This window comes from Hypomesus transpacificus, chromosome 10 (genome assembly GCF_021917145.1).
Source record: "Hypomesus transpacificus isolate Combined female chromosome 10, fHypTra1, whole genome shotgun sequence".
Lineage (NCBI taxonomy): Eukaryota > Metazoa > Chordata > Actinopteri > Osmeriformes > Osmeridae > Hypomesus > Hypomesus transpacificus.
Window position 1 is genome coordinate 1,124,268 of NC_061069.1, and position 20,437 is coordinate 1,144,704.

The following is a 20,437-nucleotide window of genomic DNA, read 5'->3' on the forward strand; positions in this document are numbered from 1 at the left end:
GCTGCATCGAGTTGTCATTGACACACTGCTGACCTCTACCGGTCGACGCGAACAACAACGGGATAAAATTGACAATTTTAAATGTACGTCCATTGTTTTAATTTGTGAAATGAGCATCTATTCACACTGAAGATTAATTTATGGTACCTAATAATAAAAAAAATACTTGATAACAGCTATAACATTTCTTATAATGTGTCTTAGTATTGTTCAAAACTTGGCCTGTTGAGATTGTTTATTGATTTTGTGTATATTATACACACTAATGTGTGACAAGGCCAAGGGGTCCTGCCAACATAAATATGCACATCTGTGACTGCACCATCCACAATCTCACAGCACAATCTGTGACTGTTCAAACCTAAGTGTTTATCTCCTTGGCAACAATTTCAGGTGTGCCTAGGAACCGCCCTAGTGAGAAGTTCACCTGGGTGTGTATCACATAAACTGTCGGCAAACTTGTCTGAAGTTTGCTACAGTTTAAGAATCATCTGTTTGGATTTCAGTCTCTCCATGCAGACAAATCATTATAAAAATGGACAAAATCAAAGTTCAAATGTTTTTTGTATGTCACTGGTCTCAAAGCTGACTGGGAAAAAAGTGAGCTCTATTTTAAGAAGAAAATAACATTGTTATTCATCTGAGTCAGTCTGCAGCTGAACAGTCAACCCTGTGGATCCCAGAAGGCTACTGTGACAGGGATAACCACACCCCTCCAAACTCACTTCCCAGATTAGGCTGCACACTATGAGTGTACTGTACTAGGCAAAGTGCAAACTACCCATTTGCAATTTATCAATAGTAGATCCTGGTAAATAGCGGCTGTCAAAGTCCAACTGAAAGGACTTGACAACACACGATGGCTTCCCACATTTACGATATCTCCTTTGAAACACACGCAGACACACACGTTCACAACCCACATTTTTTATTGAATCTTGACTGGTTTCACAGAATGCATTCATACAAAAATGCATAAATATTTGTAATTACATTTTTTATTGAGCAGATACTTTTAGGCGACACACACAGTTCATACAAGTAAAGCAGATAATCAAGCACCAGAATCCACAGTTCTAATTGTTTTTAAATGGTTTGTGCCAAAGAACAGCCTGTATTTTTACCAGACCCAGTGCAACAATAGCATAATCTGAACACTCATTACAAGTTTATTGAATCATTGAAGAAGACAGACAGTTGTAGGGTGGGAAATGTAATTTCTGAACATTCACAGGATTTGGTACGTATGACTCAACCAATGATGCCACTGTCTGGTAGAATAAGGTGTGTCTCCAGGTGGTAGTGTCCCTCAACAATTATCGTCACTGTGATTCAGGCAGCACAAGTAGAGGCGTCGACCTAAATATGAATACAAACACATTCAATTTTCATTCACTTTATTGCTCAATGTGACAATCTCTCTATGCATACAATAGGCACATACACATGTGTGTGTGTTTGTGTGTGTGTGTGAGTGTGAGTGAGAGAGAGAGGGAGAGAGAAAGATAGATCGATAAGTTGATAGATAGAGAGACAGAGAAAGAGATGAGGGAGGGGAGGGGGAGAGAGAGAGAATGGGTAGCAGAAGAACAGGTTGCACGAAGCGAAAGTGGCCATTGCGCAAATTTCCCAAGCTGTGTCATTTGAGCCGTGAAGGTAAGATCATGCCAGTGGGGCGACTGTTGACATAGAGCAGGAGGAGAAGTGACACACCCTTTCTAACAGCGTACCTCGGTGATGAGTACCCTGACAGGGCGGCCCAGCCCTCCTGGGCCACACCTTCAGACACCGTTCAGTGATTACACACTACAGCTCTGACTAAAGTTTCCCCCCTTCCGTCAACCGTCTCTGTCCTACACGCGAAATGGGTGTGGAGAAGTTTGATTTTATATCTAAAGCTTCAGTTTAACGGGAATTGCTCAATGGCTGCCCCCCAAAAATGGTCATACTGTTGAAAATGTCCAACCCCAATCTAATTTAGGGAGTGGGTTCTGAAGACAACAAGTCTGATCCTGGTACAGGGTATAAGGTGGAGTTCTGCCTGGGCCCTGTCATTTGTGTTCCTCTTTCTCAGGGTGTTTCCTGCTTTCTGGACTACAGTTCTGTCTACAGGCTCAGTCATGCTTTAGAGTGTCCTCGTAAAGAAGGGATTAGTCTGTGCATTATGAAAACAAAGGAAGAAAAAAAATGGAAAAAAAAAAGAAAAAGAAAAAAGAAAAAGAAAAAAGAAAGAAAAAAAACCTAGCTATATTCTGAAGGAATAATGTGTGGGTGGATGTGTGTGTTTAATCTTATGAACAAATAATGAAGTATAAAAGACAAGCAAAGAGCAAAGTTTCCAAAAAGCAGTCAATCAACTGGATATTTAAACAGTCTGTTTCCTTCCCTCACCGAAAATAAAGGGTGTGTAGAATAATCCAAGAGGCCAAAACACCAGAGGGCAGAATGTGTCCAAAACGACTGTCCGCTGACTGAGACACAGGCTGTAATCTGTGGTTGGCTGTGTGTTGTCTCATGTCTCTACACTAGTGTCAACAGGTCAGTGGGTTATTATTGTATTTTTAACAGGAGATTCAGATCATGTTCATGGTTTAACATGGTGGATTTTTATACTGAAATATTAGTTTGACAGCAGAATCACCTAATGAAGGTTAATCTCTGTAAAACAAAATAGTAATTTTTCTTTTGCCCCCCACTAACCCCCACCCCCATCGGCCCCCAGCCCCCCTTACCTTCACTCATACAGGCACACACACACGCCCCCACACTAATTCACACAATGTCCCGTAATGTGTATGACTATGAGTGGGGAGTCTCTCAGACACTGCAAACTGGGCGTATGCCTCCACCTCCTCCTTTTCTCGCTCCTTTCCCTTTTATTGTCTTCACGCGCCCACCTTGATTTTCTTCGAAATGGTCATATTACCAAATTATTATTATTACCATCATTATGATAGTCTTTAATAGGCAGCGATAGATCAATATAAATGCCGTTCTTTATAAGCATAGACAACAGGAGTCTTTGTCCGGTCTGTCGTCCTCACCCAAGAATGTCGTGAAGAACGTGGAAAAGTTATTTGCACCTTAGTTCTGCATTCCCTTCCACACGCGGAAGTTTTGCGAGTCCCCTAGAATTTAGAAAAGGGGGTTGGGTGAGGTGATGAGGGGCGTGGAAAACACAAGGTGTGGTTTTCTGCCTATCCAAAGGCGTCCTTAGTCTGTTCCGTATGTTGACAGTAGACTACCTAGAGAGAAATATCTGCGACAGAGAAGGTTGAGACGGTGAATGTAGTGTGTCCTTCTCCCTTTCGGAAGACGGGATACTCTTTAGCAATTTACTTTTAAGATCTGAACATCACAAACTGGAAAAAAATGAGCATGTACGGGTCTCAATCGAAACTTACGACAATGGGTCGGAGAAGTAGTTCTCGACCAGACCTCGCAAGTGCCAGTTTTACCGGTCCCAGGATAGACGGCGGTTCAGTCTTTGGGGGCAACGGATTCCAAACTCCGCATGTGGACAATTACAACTATACATTCTCGAAAACGTCCATGGGAGGAGGAGGAGGTGGTGGTGGTGGTGGTGGTGGAGCTCAAGGGGCAAGGTAAGCACCTGCGTAGATAATAATATTTCTACTACATTGTCTACTATAAGAACGTCAAATGAAAACTATTTACAACTCAGCGTTTACCATGGCCTGTCACTAGAACTATCAATTACAGAGATAAAGTTGGGTTGATCGATGAGCATTTATTAAAATCTGTATGGTGAATGTCTTACGCTTAATATGAAGATCAACAAATATGGATACCATCAAGAGTTCTGTTGAGTGATTGTTATGTATCCTGTTAAAACCTGAAATGCATTACTGTAGTCAGAACATTCTTACCCAATCTCTTGAATCAGAGCCAGCAGGTTCTGGGATCCAATTTGGGTTGTCTTCAAGAGCGGAAATAATTTGAAACCTCTCGATAGACACAGCCCTAACCAACCTCTGTTTTTCACTTACCATGATTCAGAATAAGGTTTGAATAATACTTGCTGTTGTTTGTATCTCAGATGCCACTGAGTGGATTGTTGAGAGTGGCATTTGTTGTTTATTCCATTCAGTGACTTTTTCATTCAGACAGCGTTTTTATCAACATTTAGCTAGTCCATCCCTGATATGCCAGTACATACTGCAAAGACGCTTTGAACTTAAAATAGTTGTAAACAAATGTTTACTATAGTTTTACAAAAACAGTTTTGCATGGTGAACCATCACTCAACTTGTCTTGTTTAGTGTGCAGAACATCCAGAGCAGAGCTGTATACCTGCAGGGCAACTGTCAGGAGTACCTCCATACAGCTCAGATGATTCTCGAGAAGGTAAGAGCGCTGCGAGTGAAAGCCAGACGCTCTGACACACACACATGCATTCACACTCAAGCACAAAGCGATAACGTGCACGTGTGGATCTCACGCGTCGTGCAGTCCGTACAGCGTACGAGCGTACGAGCGTATGAGCGTGTGCGCGCCGCGCCAATGTATGTGGCGTGTGTTGGCTGACCGACCAGTGTTGTTGTTGTGTCCTAGGGGGGTTCAGCGATGGAGGTGGACCAGCTACTGAGCATGGCTGCTGAGAGCCTGGTGCAGATGAAAGGCTGCGCCCAGGAGCTGCACCACATGCACCATCCTAATGACAGCCTCTTCAGGAGGTAAGCTTGTGTGTGTGTGTGTGTGTGTGAGTTAAGTGGGGAGAAAAAGAAAGGTGACTTAAATTGAGAGCTAGACCAAGTGACCATCTCCCCCCTCCCACCAGCATCGACCATTTACAGGGAGTGCATAGAGGACTCCAGTCAGCCATCACAGGGACAATCCAGAGGCAGAAATTAAGCGGTTCGAGGGAAGAACGTGGGAGGAGCTTCACCGACGCCATGTCTTGGATTGCTCAACAGAAGGTGAGCTCTAAACTTCCCCTGGTGTCTGGTGTCAAGCAATGTCTCCTCTCAGCCCCCCTGGGGTGCAGAGGAGGAGGGAGGAGAGAGTGTCTGGATGACTGCATCCTCCTGGAAGTCCAACTCCTTTTCTCTGACATTCACTGCCTACAGGCTCACAACCTTCTGTGAGGTCAACGGGTTTGGCTTGTGTGAGAGAGAGTGTAGTCGAGAGTGTCGTCGTACACAGGGTAGTCAGTCCACTAACACTAAGCTTATACATATTCTGACTTGCTGTGACACACCCCATCTGATTACACGGCCAAAAGTCTGAACAAGGGGGAGGAGGTGGAGAAGGGTGGGGTGGGAAGGGAAAAACAAACAAACACGTAGGCCAGAGAAAACGTGTGACAGAGGGAGACAAAGAGAGAGAAGAGTAATATATGACCCCCTCCACTGACTGTGGTTCTGTGGTAGTTTGGCCACTCTCCTTGCTCACTCACCACTCTGTCACCACTCCCTGCCATTCCTTTCTTTCACACACGCATGCGTCCCTCCTACTATCAGTATCTCTCTTCTTCCCTCTATTCAGTTGTTTTGTTTGTTTTATCTCTCCCCCCTTCATCTCTTTCTTTTTCTTTGCCCCCTCTCTGTCCTCCTATCCCACCCTCTCTCCGCTGACCTTGTTTCTCCTGTTAGAGACACTCTGCAGACTCCTGGCTAAAACCATAATTCAGACTGCTAATGCAACTTCAAGTCAGGTCAAAGTGTCTTCTCTCCTACAGACAAACTGCCCAGACTGATATTATGCATGTGACAGCCATGTAGAGGAAAGGGAGTGGTGAGAAAACAAAGAAAAAAGGGAGGGTGCAGGGGAGGAACTGGTTGCGGGTGGTTTCTGGGTCTTATCAAAGCTGAGTGCTGTGAACTTTGGCTAAAGGGAATACTTGGAATAGTTTCCTGCTGCTGCCTGATGGACTGACAGTGGGATTAGTTCATGAGTATGCACTGACACCTAGAGGCCAGGGAGAAGATCGACAACGACTGCAGCAGCCAAGGTCTTTAAAACACCCCCGAAAAAACGAAAACAAAATGGTTGCCGGAGCAATTGACGTTGCTCTCGTAGATGGTGTCATTAACACATTTGTGTGAGTGTCTGTGTGTGCATGTCTGCATGTGTCTGTGTATGTGTGGCACCCTTTTCCTACGTGTCAACGTCTTCATGACCGTCCCTCCCCTGTGTCCTCCGCAGCGCCTGATCGAGATGTCCCCGTGGGGCGAGGACGCGTCCAGCATCGAGCAGCAGATCATCAGCCACAACAAGTACCACAGCACCATCCAGAGGAGTTACGAGCTGGAGCAGGCCAGAGAGAAACTGGTAGGTAGCCGGCACAATTGGTTCGAATATTTTTCGAAAGCATTTGCTTTAGTCTCCCTGGTGTTTGAATTGTCTCGGAGTGACCCCATTGGTTGTGTTCGGCGGTGATAAGTATTTGAAGTATTTGATTCTTTCCCCACTCTGCCCTCACTCCATGGCCTCTTGATTTGTCTTTTGCTCGAACACCATTTTCGTTATCACCTCAGGGTCCTTATCTCATATGCATGTTTTCTCATCAGTTTAAGATGAATGATAAGGCTGGCCTCCATGCCTTGGAGCAGGAATGGGGCGGATTGCAGGTCAGTTAGCTGTCACTCGAATTTCATTTTCAACATCATTTTCCCCCTGCTCACAGTACAGTCACTTAAGAAAAGGTTTCCACATTCGATAAGCCTTGTCTGTTTCATCCCCACATCCAGAAAATGTCCTCCAGTCGTACTGACCAGCTTCGAGAGCTGCAGGGAATCATCGAGGAGATCTCCCACGCCATCATGTGGGTGAACGAGCGTGAGGAGGAGGAGCTGGTGTTTGACTGGGGAGACAAGAACATCGACGTCTACATCCCCAAGAAGCAGGAGAGCTACTCTGTAAGGCGCTGGGTGGACAGACAGAGTCCTTCTAAAAGTCTGGGTAGATTCTAGAAGGTCTACATCATCAATAAGTCAGTCAGTGTGTTTGTGAAGACTTTGCTTCCTCCCCAAGACTTCGTCCTTGGGTTGAGCCCAAAGCTCTTCTGGTGACAAGTCCGATATATGGATTTTGTGTTAGCAAAAGTCTCATAAAATGCGACACTGAGAACGTAAGGTGCTAGTGATAACAGTGGTGGAGAATGTGTGTAGCCTCGATTTGCTAATCTTAACAAGCCCATGTTAGCGACATGATCTTATCATGCACTCTTTCTATTTTAGAGGCTAATGAGAGATCTGGAGGTGAAGGAGAAGGATTTAAACAAGCTGAAGACCAAGGTGGACGGTCTGCTGAAGAACAACCACCCAGCCTACGACAAGATTGAGGTGGGGCCTGCTCTCGTTTGGCTAGAGATCTCCAGTGTAGCGTCGTGCTAGCGGTGTTATGCTAAGTGTGGGGTTTGTTTCTTAGGCCTACATGGACACTCTGCAGACCCAATGGAGCTGGCTTCTTCAAATCACCAAGTGCATCCACGTCCATCTGAAGGAAAATGCTGCTTACAGCCAGGTGAAGAAGAACAGAAACACACGCACGCAGACAACCACCCATGCACTCAGGCATAAGCGTGTGAAAACGCAAACACCTACACACACATGCGTGCATTTTTATACTTGACATACTCATTCATGACTGTTTCCATATTCAGTTCTTCAAGGAGGCCAACGAAACGTATTCAAAGCTGCAGAGGGAACACGAGAACATCCGCAAGAAGTTCACCTGTGACAAAAACACCCCCCTGGAGAACCTCACAGAGCTTCTGAATAACCTGGAGGTAGAGTACGCCACACCTGGTCCAACACATACAACTCTTCCATCTTGTTTGAAACACATTACCCTTCCCAGATTTCTAGGTAAACAACCATTTAAATACGAGTTTCGACTGTGTGCCGTGTATTTTTCGATGTGTTCTTTTGTGACCATGCTTGTGACACCAAACGAGATATGCGAGTATCAATTTATGAAAATGATATTCTAATGCCATATTTGCAAATGGCTCGGGTGCTTGCGAACCTAGTCTAGCGTCGTAGTCCCTCTGGACGTGCAGTGGCCATCTTTTCATAAAAAACCCCTGTCCTGTGTGCCCACGTGACCACAGAGAGAGAAGGAGAGGATCGTGGAGAACAAGAGACAGGTTCAGTCCTTGGAAAACAAGTCCAAGAGCATCGTCAGACTAAAGCCACGCAATGCTGAGGAGAAGAGCAACAGTCCGGTCATTGTAAAAGCCCTGTGTGAATTCAAACAAGACCAGGTCAGACACACACACACACACACCTATATATGTATACACACACACACACACACACACACATAAAGCACAACCACACATTAAAGTACATGCTTTGCTGGGGAAAACAGGCAATATTGCCAAACAGGGCAATATTCCATCCATTAAAATGTTTGTGTGTGTGTGCGCGTTCTACAGAAAGGGATCTTGAAAGGAGACGAGGGCATTCTGAAGGACAACTCCCAGCGTAGCAAGTGGCACGTGACAGGTCCGGGAGGTCTGGAAATGTTGATCCCCTCTGTGTGTCTGCTCATCCCCCCTCCCAACCCCCTCACCATCGGCCTTGCCAACAAGTAAGATCCCTCCTCCTCCCCAAGCTCTTGGCCCTGGGCCCTGTCTAGCCAGTAAATCCTTTCTTCCAGAGAAAATCTCTAATAAAGCATCAGTAAAGCTAGGCTGAATCAATAAGACCTTTGAAAATGAGAAACCCTTCTCTCCAGGGCCTGATTGACAGTTGAGAATAGACTACAGTATGTCTAGAATGAGAGTGGTTAAATTGTAGAACTGTACAGTGACTATTGTGGCTTCGATGGCTCCGAGTGATGTCTCTTGTCATGCTCTCCAGGAACTACCAGTATTATGATGCCATCATGAGCATCTGGAACCAGCTGTACATCAACATTAAGAGTCTCATCTCCTGGCAGTTTTGTGTTAAAGACATCAACCACATCAACTCCCTGACTCTGTCTATGGTAAGGCTGTCCTATGCCAAAACTTCATTTGCTGTCCAACACTTTATATGGTTGTCCAAAAAGCAGCCGATCAGAATGGGAGTTTACTGGACGAGACATGTTCTGTCATTGTAAACAAGTTACTTCTACCTCAGACTAGCCGTTACAATTTGGAAATCTCAGTTTGTCGTTAAGACCGGTGACTGACAAGGCAAAGTTCTGATTCAGGGGTCTTCAACCCTCTACCTGGAGAGCTACCTGCCAGGAGACCCCTGTTCTAATTAGACCCATCATTGGATTCCCTCTTGTGGGTTGTCAAACACATCACCTACAGCCCAGTCTGTCTTCAACCCTGACCTCTCCCCCCCCCCCCCTCCCTTCCCACCAGCTGTCTAAGATGCGTCCTGATGAGTACCGCATCATCATCAAGAATCTGGAGACCCACTTCCAGGAGTTCCTTCGCAACAGCCAGGGCTCTGAGATGTTCGGCGAGGAAGAGAAGAGGAACATCGAGGGCCAGTACTCAGGGGCCCAGAGCCACTACGACACTCTGGTGATCCAACTGCCTGCTTACAGTGAGTGAACCGGTCATCCTGTTGCTAGCTTATACTGAGATACAGTCAACTTTTCTTTTTTTTTACTTTCGCCAGTTGAAAATTACTTTACACAGGTATTGTAGTAGTTAGGATTCCTCCGGTAAAAGGAACCCTACTGTAATCGTTGGTATTCTTATTATAATTTGTATTTTCCTTGCGCCACTATACCTCAAAAAGTTATGGGTCACACATTTTCTAATGTGGCACAACGATACGTCAGGTCAGTGGGTACCTCCATACCAAGAATGGGCCACATTTGACCTCAAGGGGCGCAACAGGCCACGCCCAAAAGGGATGGAATATCTACCCCATTGCTTCAGATCTTGGAGTACATGCCTCGTTCCTCATGGGGAACAAACAAGCCTCAAGGACCCATAACTTCAGACTTATGTATTTTCTTGTACAGACCATATTTCACACAACCTTCAAAACTCATGAATCATAGGTCCAATTGACTTAAAATTTGTTATAGATGTGTACGATACATCTATAACAAACTTTATTTAGAAAAATACATTACAAAATGGCTGAAAGGGGTGGATTCATGTAAATCTCATCAATACCTATGTGTCAATAAATCAAAGATAATTCTGACTGATGGTTTTTCAAGCCTGACTTGCTTCAAGATTACATCACCCTGAAGTACAAACAATGCCTGCCACAGGAGACACAGCTTATTTTTTATACAGTAACTGAACGTGGCAATTACCAGAACTGTGATTAGCTCACAAAGATAAGACGGTGTCCTGTGAAGTATCAGGTCAGAGGTTCAAATCCAGCCACAGCCTATGAGTCCGTCATGACAATGATTCTCTGTTTAGAGAGACTGTGAGCCACTGCAAAGGAAGCCAGGTACACCATAGTATCTAGCTGCCTTGTAGTATAGCTGTATAAAGTAATAATAATAATGGTAATGTATCACTCTGAGGGGATTACGACACAAAAAGAGCCAGAACTATTTTTTTTGTAGATAAGATTATGCTACATCTAGTCAGCATATCAAATTTCTTGAATCATGTGTGTAAAAGTTGTATTTTGAATGATAGCGTGAGACTGCATCGGACACTGCGTAGTCCCATTCACGTTAGTCACTCAGTGTACTCACGCAATCACCCTTTCCAAGCATGATAGTGCCTGTGGCTCAGTTTGCTAGTACGTAGCATATGTAACGCTGAGGCTGGTGGTTCAATTCTGGTTTTAGCAGTCATTTAGTATTCTGCAGGTTGAGATGTGCTTTTACAATACCTTTGTCGTTAACATCTACATTTTACAACATTTGAGGAGGAATCCGCCATTGCTGCTTGTTATTAATAGTATTTGTGATGCGTAAGTATATGTAATGTCACAGGCGCTATCTCAGATGTTACTTCAAGAAATGCCATCCCTCCCCCCAAACGAGCCTATTGGTGCAAAATAAACCCGTTTGTCAATCTTTAGTTTCGAGGAGCAATGTTAAACCCAAGTGTCCCCCACAGATGCCTCTGCCACCAACGTGGAAGTGATCAAGCCCAGTACGTCCAAGCCCATCCAGGCGGAGACCGCCAAGAGTACCACCAAGACGACCGTTTCCAAGACGACCATCCAGACTCCCGCCCCCAGCTCGGCCCTGAGCGTGACCCTGCTTGGTGAACTGAACGCGCTCAGACGCAGGCTGGAGCTGGCCGAGTCAGGCCTCAGTCAGCACCTTCACGTTCCTCTGGGCGAGAACAGTGTGCAGGAGTGCTCACAGCGCATCCTCAAGTTGGAGGTATGGAACTGCAGTTCCTACTAGTTTCACTTGAAGGCATATGGCTCTTAAAATTTGCTGTTAACAGAACTGCTCTGACAAGAGTTCAGTGTTGTATAACTGTTCTGTACCTGTCTAGCAACTATTTTGACGAAGCCCACTCTTTCTATGAACAGATCACAATGTTCAAAGCTAAATCTTGTTGTTGTCGTACCAGGGTATGCATGGAGACCTGGATGCTATCCGTGACGAGTACCTAAGGCTGAGAGAGAAGATCTTGAGGCAGCTGGAGGGAGCTGCAGCTGACTCGGAGCAGGCCAAGTTCCTGCGCTCCGAGCTCGAGGTCCTCAACCAGAAACTAGGAGACCTTCAGGGCCTGTCATCTGCCTACCAACAGAGGTAACAACATTAGCAACCAGCCTCAGGCTAGTCCTGAATACCACAGAGAAAAGGAGCTGATAGATCATTGTGCTGTGCTGTGATAGAACGACAAGTATAAGTCCTACTCAATCCTACTCAATCCAAAACAAAGGGATCCACTAAGGGGAAAGTGTTTTAAAATGCTAATACTGCACATCTGCTTGGAGAGATTTGAGTTCTGAGCAACTTAATGTTAAGGAATAAAATAATTTACGAATATTATAAATAAAATATCACATTACATAAGATGAATAATGAAAATTCTGCCAAATACAGCATTGTCAATATTTTATTTTTAATTTTTTAAGTAGATCATGGGTAGTAGTTAATATTTTATGTCAGATACCGTGTTTTGAGAAGGAAAACATTGTAAACAATGTGTTTTGTTGTGTAACATTTTCTTTACCCTTTGTGCTGTTGTGTTGTCCAGACTTATAGCTCTGAGGGCCTTGCTCCAGAGTATTTTAAAGGCTGAGGATGTCATCAAGGTCCATGAGGCTCGTCTGACTGAGAAGGAGACCACCTCCCTGGACCTCAACGAGGTGGACCGCTACCGCAACACTCTGAAGGTCAGACACGCACCCAGTCAGAACACAGAGAGATACCATGTTTACTTAGAGGTTAAATTTGAGATGTGATTTTATCTATTTATGTTATCAAAGTTGTGAATCAGTGTCTTTGTGTGTATATATATATATATCTCATATTGTACCTGTTCTTATTTCACTTTAGCAAATGAAATCAGATTTGGAACAAAAGAGAGACCTTCTGACAGCGATAGACTCCAACCTGGCCAAGGCAGTGCACTGCAACGCCCTGATCTCCCAGTCCTTCCACAAGTGTGACGTGGATCTGTCCAAATATTCAGAACTGGTGGGTCAGATGACCGACCGCTGGCGCCGCATCCAAACTCAGATCGACAGCAGGTACGGGTATTTCGATCTCTGCACAGATAGGCTTACACACACACACACACACACACACACACACACAGTAACACAGCTTGTTAACACTTACCCTCCTCCTCTCGCTGCTCCTCAGGGTGTGGGACCTGGAGAAGCAGGAGAAACAGCTGAGTCACTTCAAGCAGAGCAGCTCAAACCTGGACCAGTGGGTCGACAGCGCCAAGAAGCGCCAGGACACGCTGCAGACCACCAAGTTCACCGACATCCAGGTCCTCATGGAGCATCTCAACCAGCAGAAGGTACGCTTTAGAAACATCCACACTCTCTCTGTGGGCCCAGACCTATTGATTTCGAGCACTTGACAAACGTCTTTCTGGTGTTCTTTTGGCCAGGCGCTTCACAGCGAGATTAAAGGGAAGAAGGAGAAAGTGGAGGATGTTCAGAAGGAGGCCGACACCTGTGCTGCCTCCATAAAGGTGATTAGGAGTCTTGGACTAAGTTATTGGACTGGATTTAAATATTGTATATGATACTAGACACACATATCATGTATTACACTCCTGTATATGTAAACGACACAATTGAAAACATAAACGTGAAAAACGTACATGCAGTACATTGTTAACATATAACCCACGCACGTAAAAACACAACATTTCATGTCTGTGGTGCTGACTCTTTGATAGGACTATGAGCTGCAGCTGGCCTCCTACAGTGCTGGCCTGGAGACTCTCCTCAACATCCCTATCAAGAGAACCATGCTGCAGTCTCCTGCCACGGCAGTCAGAGAAGAGGTAGGGGGGCATGGTGGACCTGGACGGGTCTTTACACTGGCAATGCCGCCAAATGACATCACGACTCCAGCGGTGTCATGAATGCCCGGGAAAAACGACTGCGATACCTTGTTAATCCTCATTTGTTAATCCATGCCTTTTGGCTCGGTCGTTTAGCCTTTCGATAATCCCATGGACACAGTTGGCAGGGATTCCCGTTTCAGCCCCCTCGTGAACGTATTGTCATGTGAAATTCTGGCTGTTTGTGTTGACGTACTGATTCTGCCCTGACTAGGCGGCTGATCTCCAGTCTCGCTACATCGAGTTGCTGACTCGCTCCGGTGACTACTACAAGTACCTGGGAGACATGCTGAAGAACATGGAGGAACTAAAGGTAAGCGCTCGGTTTGTATGGCACACCGTATTTACGTCAACTACACTACCCACGGTGTCTTCCTTAGCTGCGGAGAAGCAAACATTGACAAATTGAAGGAGTATGCAGTATAGCTCAATACAGGGAACTATGTCTTTAGACTGTAGGAAAACCCATTACCGTGCTTAGCCAAACCTATTCTTTCTCCCCTCAGATCAGGAACACCAAGATTGAATTGCTGGAAGAAGAGCTGAGGAGACTGAAGGACGACATCCAAGACCGCACCCAGAAAAACCGCTCTCTCGAAGACTCCCTGTCCCGCTACCAGCTGGAACTGAGCCAGTCCAAAGAACAGCTCGTCTCCATGGAGGAGGTGAAGAGGACCTCGGTCATGCAGGTGAACGTGGCCCGTGAGAACCTGGACAGCACCAGCAGCCAGGTGAAAGACCTCAGCGACAAGCTGGCCCGCCTCACCTTCCAGCTGGACGAGGAGCAGAGGAAGAGGAGGCTGGCTGAGGAGCGCTACAGCAGCCAGCAGGAGGAGTACGAGGCGGCCGTGCGGCGGCGCCAGAAGGAGCTTGACGAGCTCAACTGGTCGAAGATTGACCTTGAGAAGGCAGTGAAGGACAAGGAGCGTGAGCTGGAGAGGCTGAAGATGCAACTAGAGGAGGAGGCGGCTCGCCGGCGAGGGGCAGAGTCCGAGATCTCTAAGGTAAGAACCCAGTGCAGCCAGGAGATTAGTCAGCTCAAACAATCGCACGAGACGGAGATCCACGTGACCAAGACCACAGTGCTGAAGACCTCGGCCCAGAAGGAGGACCACGCGGCGGAGCTCAGGCTGCAGTGCGAGAGGGCGCAGGCGGAGAAGCGCGACCTGGAGGAGGAACTGAGGAGGCTGAGGCTGTCCGTCACCCAGACTGAGGAGATGAGGAGGCAGGCTGAGGAGGAAGCCCTCCAGCAGAGGTCAGCCGGGACCCAGGAGTCGAGGAGGCGCACGGAACTGGAGGTGCAGCTGCAGACTGTGGTCCACCAGAGAGGGGAGATGGAGCTCAGACACAAGGAGACCCTGGCGGAGGCTACCAGAAGCAACCAGGAGCAGGGCCGGAAGGTCAGCCAGCTCACCATCAGCCTGGAGGAGGAGTCCAACAGGAGGAGAGCCCTGGAGGTGGAGATCGGGCGTTTGAAACAGAACCAGGCGGAGCTACAGAGCAGGCATGCCTCCACCCTGGAGATGGTCAACAAGCTGAAGGTGTCTGAGCAGGAGATCCACCTCGTCCGAGTTGAGCTGGAGAAGCAGACCAACGAGAGGACCAAGACTGAGCAGAACGCCCAAAGGCTGCATGGCCGCATCCGGGAGCTGCAGACCTTGGTGGATGGACTCCAGGTTGACGTTGAGAAGCACAAGAAGGAAACCCAGGAGGAGTTCACCCGGAGGAAGAGGATGGAGGCGGAACTTGAGAGGATGACCCAGAGCTGCCGGGAACACACCACCACCATCAACACCCTGAAGGCCAGGCAGGAGGAGGTGTCCACGTCAGGGAGGAAGTTTGAACAGGACCTCCGAGCCCTCCAGGTGGCCCTGGACCAGAGCTTGAGGGAGCACAAGATCACCACAGAGCGCCTGGCTCAGGTGACGGCTGAGCTGAAGGCCCTACAGCAGCAGCTCCTCCAGGAGCAAGCCCGGGTCAGGGAGGTGAGCCTGCGCAACGAGAGCCTCAGCAAGACCATCGAAGACAAGAGCCGCCTGCTGAATGACAGCACCACGGAGATAGAGAAGCTGAAGAGCCTGACCCAGACCCTGACTAAGGAGAGGCTGAGACTGGAGGAGGAGCTGAGGGGAGTCAGGCAGGAGAGGGATGAGCTGAGGCTGAGCAAGGACAGTGTTGATGGGGAGAGCGCCTCACAGATCTCAGCCCTGCACATCCAGCTCCAGAGCAGCAACAAGAGAACTCTGGACCTCCAGGCTATCATCAATGACCTGACCAAGGAGAGGGAAAAGCTAAAGTCGGATATAGACAAAATCCAAAAGCAGTCCATTGAGGTATCCAGTTTGTTTGAAGGGATCAGTATCATTTCAACTAATTTCTGCATGATAAATGGGGTATAGGAAAATCACGATGAAAACAAGTTTCCTAATATTTGATCTGCAAATAATAATTGTTCACTTCTTTTTATGATCTTACTCTTGAATCACTTGATATTCTATGGTTTGCGTTGCACTTATGTTAAAAGCATGCTCTTGGTTTACACATCAACCCAATTCACTAACTGCTAAACGATTACGTCCGACGCTGCATCACACAATGCACATTTCTCACATAATAGGTCATTTCTTAACCGTGTTTATTCTGCTGCCTTCTGGATAAGGGCTTTTTTGGGAAAATGCCTTTACTAAGATACACAAAGTGCTATTCATAAAATGCTCTAATGGCATTACTTAACAATCTATAAGGTGTTATAAAGGTGTAGCTACTTTTTGCTATGTTGCTTTACCATTGCTATAGGAAAGAAAATGTGAAATGTCATAAGAGATGTTCTAAACAAAACTTTCCAACTCAAATGTATTATCATCTAATCTGTCCTTTGCCTGTTTTTCCCCAGACATCCATTATGGTGCAGGAGTCCCAGAACCACTACACTACACTGCTGCACGAGAAAGACAGCCTGCTTGCCAAACTCAAACTGCTGGAACAGGACAAGGGTCGCCATCTCCGTCTGGAAGAGGAGCTGAACCGTATTAAGCTCTCCCTGGACACAGAGCTGCGCAACAAACAGCGGCTCAAGGAAGAGAGCGACACCATGCGCAAGGACTTCACCTACTGGAAGAGCCAGTACGAGTTGAAGGAGGGCCAGATGAGACAGAGCGACTCGGATAGGGAAAAGGCGGAGCGGGGCCGGAGCTCCCTGAAAAGCGAGGTGGAAAGGTTGATGTTGGAGCTGAGGAGTGTGGATGACAAATACCGCAACCGGCTGCAGAGCTCGGAGATGGAGGTGTCGACCCTGGTCCTGAAGAGAGACTCCCTGGAGAGGGAGCTGAAGAGGCTGCAGCAGAGGCCCGACTCCCTGAGCAGACAGACCCAGACGGACGAGAAGCTCCCCACCGTGGACCCCAGCAAGCTGGTGTTCGAAGGCGTCCGTCGCAAAGTCACGGCCCACCAGCTGTGTGACTGCGGCATCATCAGTAAAGCCACCCTGGAGCAGCTCCTGAAAGGCCAGAGGACCGTCGAGGAGGTGACCGTAGACATCCAGCTTCATCTGAAGGGCACGGGCATCATCTCTGGCATGACAGGAGGCCCCCAGGGTAAGATGTCCATCACTGAAGCCAAGACCAAGAACCTGCTGACGCCGGACAGCGCCCTCATGCTGCTGGAAGCTCAAGCTGCAACGGGACACATTATTGACCCCAAGTTCAATGAGAAGATGTCGGTGGACACGGCTTGTAGCAGAGGGGTGGTCGACACAGAAGACAGAGATGCCCTCTTGACAGCTGAAGCAGCCAGCGTAGGATTCAAGGATCCGTACACTGGCAAGCTGCTCTCTGTGGGACAGGCCCTCAAGCAGGGCCGCCTGGACAAAGAGACGGCCCTCCGTTTGCTACAGGCCCAGGAGTCTGTCGGTGGGATCCTGGACCCCGTCCTGAGTGTGTACCTGCCCAAAGATCTAGCCCTTGACCGCAACCTGATCGACGAGGATCTCTACAGGGCTCTGAACAGGAAGCCCGCTTGCTACGTAGACCCGACCTCCAAGGACAAGATCAGCTACAGTGATCTGAGGGTTAAGTGCAGGATAGAACCAGTGTCAGGTCTGCTCCTCCTCCCTGCTTCAGAGAAGAAATGACCGTGCAAGGCCTCCGAGGCGAGGTGTCTGTGAGAGATTTGGTCGACTCCAACCTCTTGGACGAGGCCGACTTCCAGAAGCTAAGCCAAGGCCAACTCACCAGCAAGGACATTGAAGACAAGCTCAAGAACTATCTGCATGGCTCCAGCTGCATTGCCGGGATCTATGACGAGGCCAACAACCGGATCATGCCCTTCTACCAGGCCATGAAGGATGGCCTGCTCCGACGAGGGACCACCCTGGAGCTCCTGGAGGCCCAGGCTGCCTCAGGTTTCATGATCGACCCAGTCAACAACCTCTATCTAACTGTGGACGAGGCCTGGAGGAGAGGCTTGGTGGGTAAAGAGTTCAAGGACAAGCTGCTGTCAGCCGAGAGGGCCGTAGTGGGATACCGAGATCCGGCCACGGAGAAGACCATCTCTCTCTTCCAGGCCATTGAGAAGGAACTGATCGAGAAAGGCCATGGCATCCGTCTGCTGGAGGCCCAGATAGCCAGTGGTGGCATCATTGACCCCAAAGAGAACCACCGCATCGACGTGGAGGTGGCATACCAGAGGGGCTACTTTGACAAAGAGATGAACGACATCCTCACCTACGAGGGGGATGACACCAAGGGCTTCTTCGACCCCAACACCCACGAGAACCTGACCTATCTTCAGCTGAAGGACAGGTGTATCAAAGACCCCAAAACGGGTCTCGTGCTCCTGCCTCTGAGAGACAAGAAGAAGCCCCAGCCCCCCAAGGAGAACAGCCAGACCAACATCCTGCGGAAAAGACGGGTGGTCATCGTGGACCCTGACACTGGGAGAGAGATGACGGTGCGGGAGGCCTACCACAAGGAGCTCATCGACTATGACACCTTCCTGGACCTGTCGGAGCAGGAATGTGAATGGGAGGAGATCACCATCAAAGAGTCGAATGGCTCCGAGCGTCTCGTTGTGGTCGACAGGAAAACCGGCACTCAGTACGACATCCAGAAGTCCCTGGATCAAGGGATCATCAGCCAGAGGTCTCTGGACCAGTACCGGGCCGGCACCCTAACCCTCCCCCAGTTTGCTGACATGATCACCAGCCGAACCAGCAGCACAGAGCTGTCAATCACGGCCAGCAACGCGGAGGACGTGGAGACATGCGGTACCCCCTCCCAGGCCAGCCCCTCCTCTCCCACGGTCCGCAAACGCTTCAATAGTATCTCCATCACCCTCTCCCCGGCAGAGATGTTTGATGACCATAGCCCCGTGGCGGCCATCTTTGACACGGAGACCCTGGAGAAGATCACCATCAGCGAGGCGTTGCGGAGGGGTTTAGTGGACGCCATTACTGCCCAGAGGCTGCTGGAGGCCCAGGCATGCACTGGAGGCATTGTCAACCCTGCCAACGGCCAGAGGCTCCCCCTGCAGGATGCTGTGCACCAGGGCATCATAGACGACGCCATGGCCTCCAAGCTAAAGCCTGCCCAGAAAGCCTTTACTGGCTTTGAAGACGTGAAGACCAAGAGGAAGATGTCAGCTGCCGAAGCTATGAAGGAGAAGTGGCTGCCTTATGAAGCTGGCCAGAGGTTCCTGGAGTTCCAGTACCTGACAGGGGGGCTGCTGGAGCCTGGCACCGGGAAGCGGGTAACGATTGAGGAAGTCATCCGCAGGGGCTGGCTGGATGGCAGAGAGGCGCAGAAGCTCCAGGACACCAGGAACCACCTCAAGAATCTGACCTGCCCCAAGACCAAGCTGAAAATCTCTTACAAGGAGGCCATGGACAGCTGCATGGTGGAAGAAAACAATGAGATGAAGATGCTCCAGGCATCTTCCATGTCCACCAAGGGCATCAGCAGCCCCTACAACGTGTCCAACCCAGGCTCTCGCTCCGGATCCAGGGCCGGATCCCGAGTGGGCTCCAGGACGGGCTCCCGCAGAGGCAGTGTGGACTACTCCTCGGTTAGCTACAGCTTCACCACGAATAGCACGTCCTTCAGCAACAACTCCCTCTCCTAATGGATAGGAGAGGATCGGGAGGGCCAGAAGACCTGAGATGATCTTGAATGTTTTGACTTGTTTTTCTTTCGTTGCTGTTTCTTTAAGTATATTGGTTAGGGAAGGATACATATGGCAATATATTACTTTAACAGATCTAGGGTATTTTATGGGGTTTTGTTATTGTTTTTAATTGGGAAATATATCATTTGTGTTCCGTACATCTTCCACTTTAATATCTGATATGCTTCATTTAAAGTCATGCTTATGCAGGATAAAAACTGTAAATCTGGAAATAAGGAACTTTACGGTTTTAAATAGTTAATCTGATTTAAACTTAGCTGATTTACTTGCTGTGGAAGTCGACTGTGTTTTTTCCTTTTCTTTTGTGCTTTTCTTTTGAATTTGTCACTATTGTTACCATAACATACATCAAATCGTTCTCATTAGAAGAAAAAAAAAGCAGTAGAATGAGTTAAATGTTTTAAAATTTATAAAAGGAAGTCAAATGTTTCATTCTCATGATCAAACAGAATATTATCATATAGTGCTAAATGAAAATAAATACATGTATTGGCTGTAACATTCTGGTGGTTTAATATGTCCTGGCACCTTCACTTTTATAAAGAAAATGTGAGGCATTGCAGCTGTAAATGGAACATGTAATATCAGTTTTCAACCATAGAGGGCGCTAAGAGCCATCCATTGTCTAAAGTGAAGTCGGAACAGCTATGTTCATGGCTAGTAGTTTGTAGTTTGAGAACATAATGCGTCATGTAAGGTAAATATTGAACTGGGACAGATCACTTTGCCCATTTATATGAAGCCCCCCAAAATATGAATGCTTTCTGCAGTCCAGAAAGCATTCATATTTGTTATATGGCACATGAATCCCTTTCTGAT

General features: G+C 47.6%; 1 protein-coding gene and 1 long non-coding RNA gene across 2 annotated transcripts; one reads left to right on the top strand and one right to left on the bottom strand.

The window, feature by feature from the left end:
* Positions 1-920: 920 nt before the first annotated feature.
* Positions 921-3,097, bottom strand: LOC124472112. The gene is made up of 3 exons (XR_006956614.1): positions 2,733-3,097; positions 2,392-2,525; positions 921-1,359 (listed from the first exon to the last, which is right to left on the bottom strand). It is a non-coding gene; the product is annotated as an uncharacterized LOC124472112 (long non-coding RNA).
* Positions 3,098-3,218: 121 nt separating this feature from the next.
* Positions 3,219-20,117, top strand: LOC124472111 (desmoplakin-like). The gene is given in 25 exon segments (XM_047026731.1): positions 3,219-3,605; positions 4,284-4,368; positions 4,576-4,697; positions 4,802-4,940; positions 6,169-6,294; positions 6,534-6,593; positions 6,714-6,881; positions 7,203-7,307; positions 7,393-7,488; positions 7,628-7,753; positions 8,078-8,230; positions 8,405-8,559; positions 8,832-8,958; positions 9,326-9,512; positions 11,009-11,280; positions 11,477-11,658; positions 12,110-12,248; positions 12,412-12,605; positions 12,721-12,883; positions 12,977-13,060; positions 13,271-13,378; positions 13,653-13,751; positions 13,945-15,771; positions 16,332-17,559; positions 17,562-20,117. Coding segments are annotated over 25 exon segments (8,172 nt in total). The 5' UTR covers positions 3,219-3,372; the 3' UTR covers positions 19,556-20,117.
* Positions 20,118-20,437: the final 320 nt, after the last annotated feature.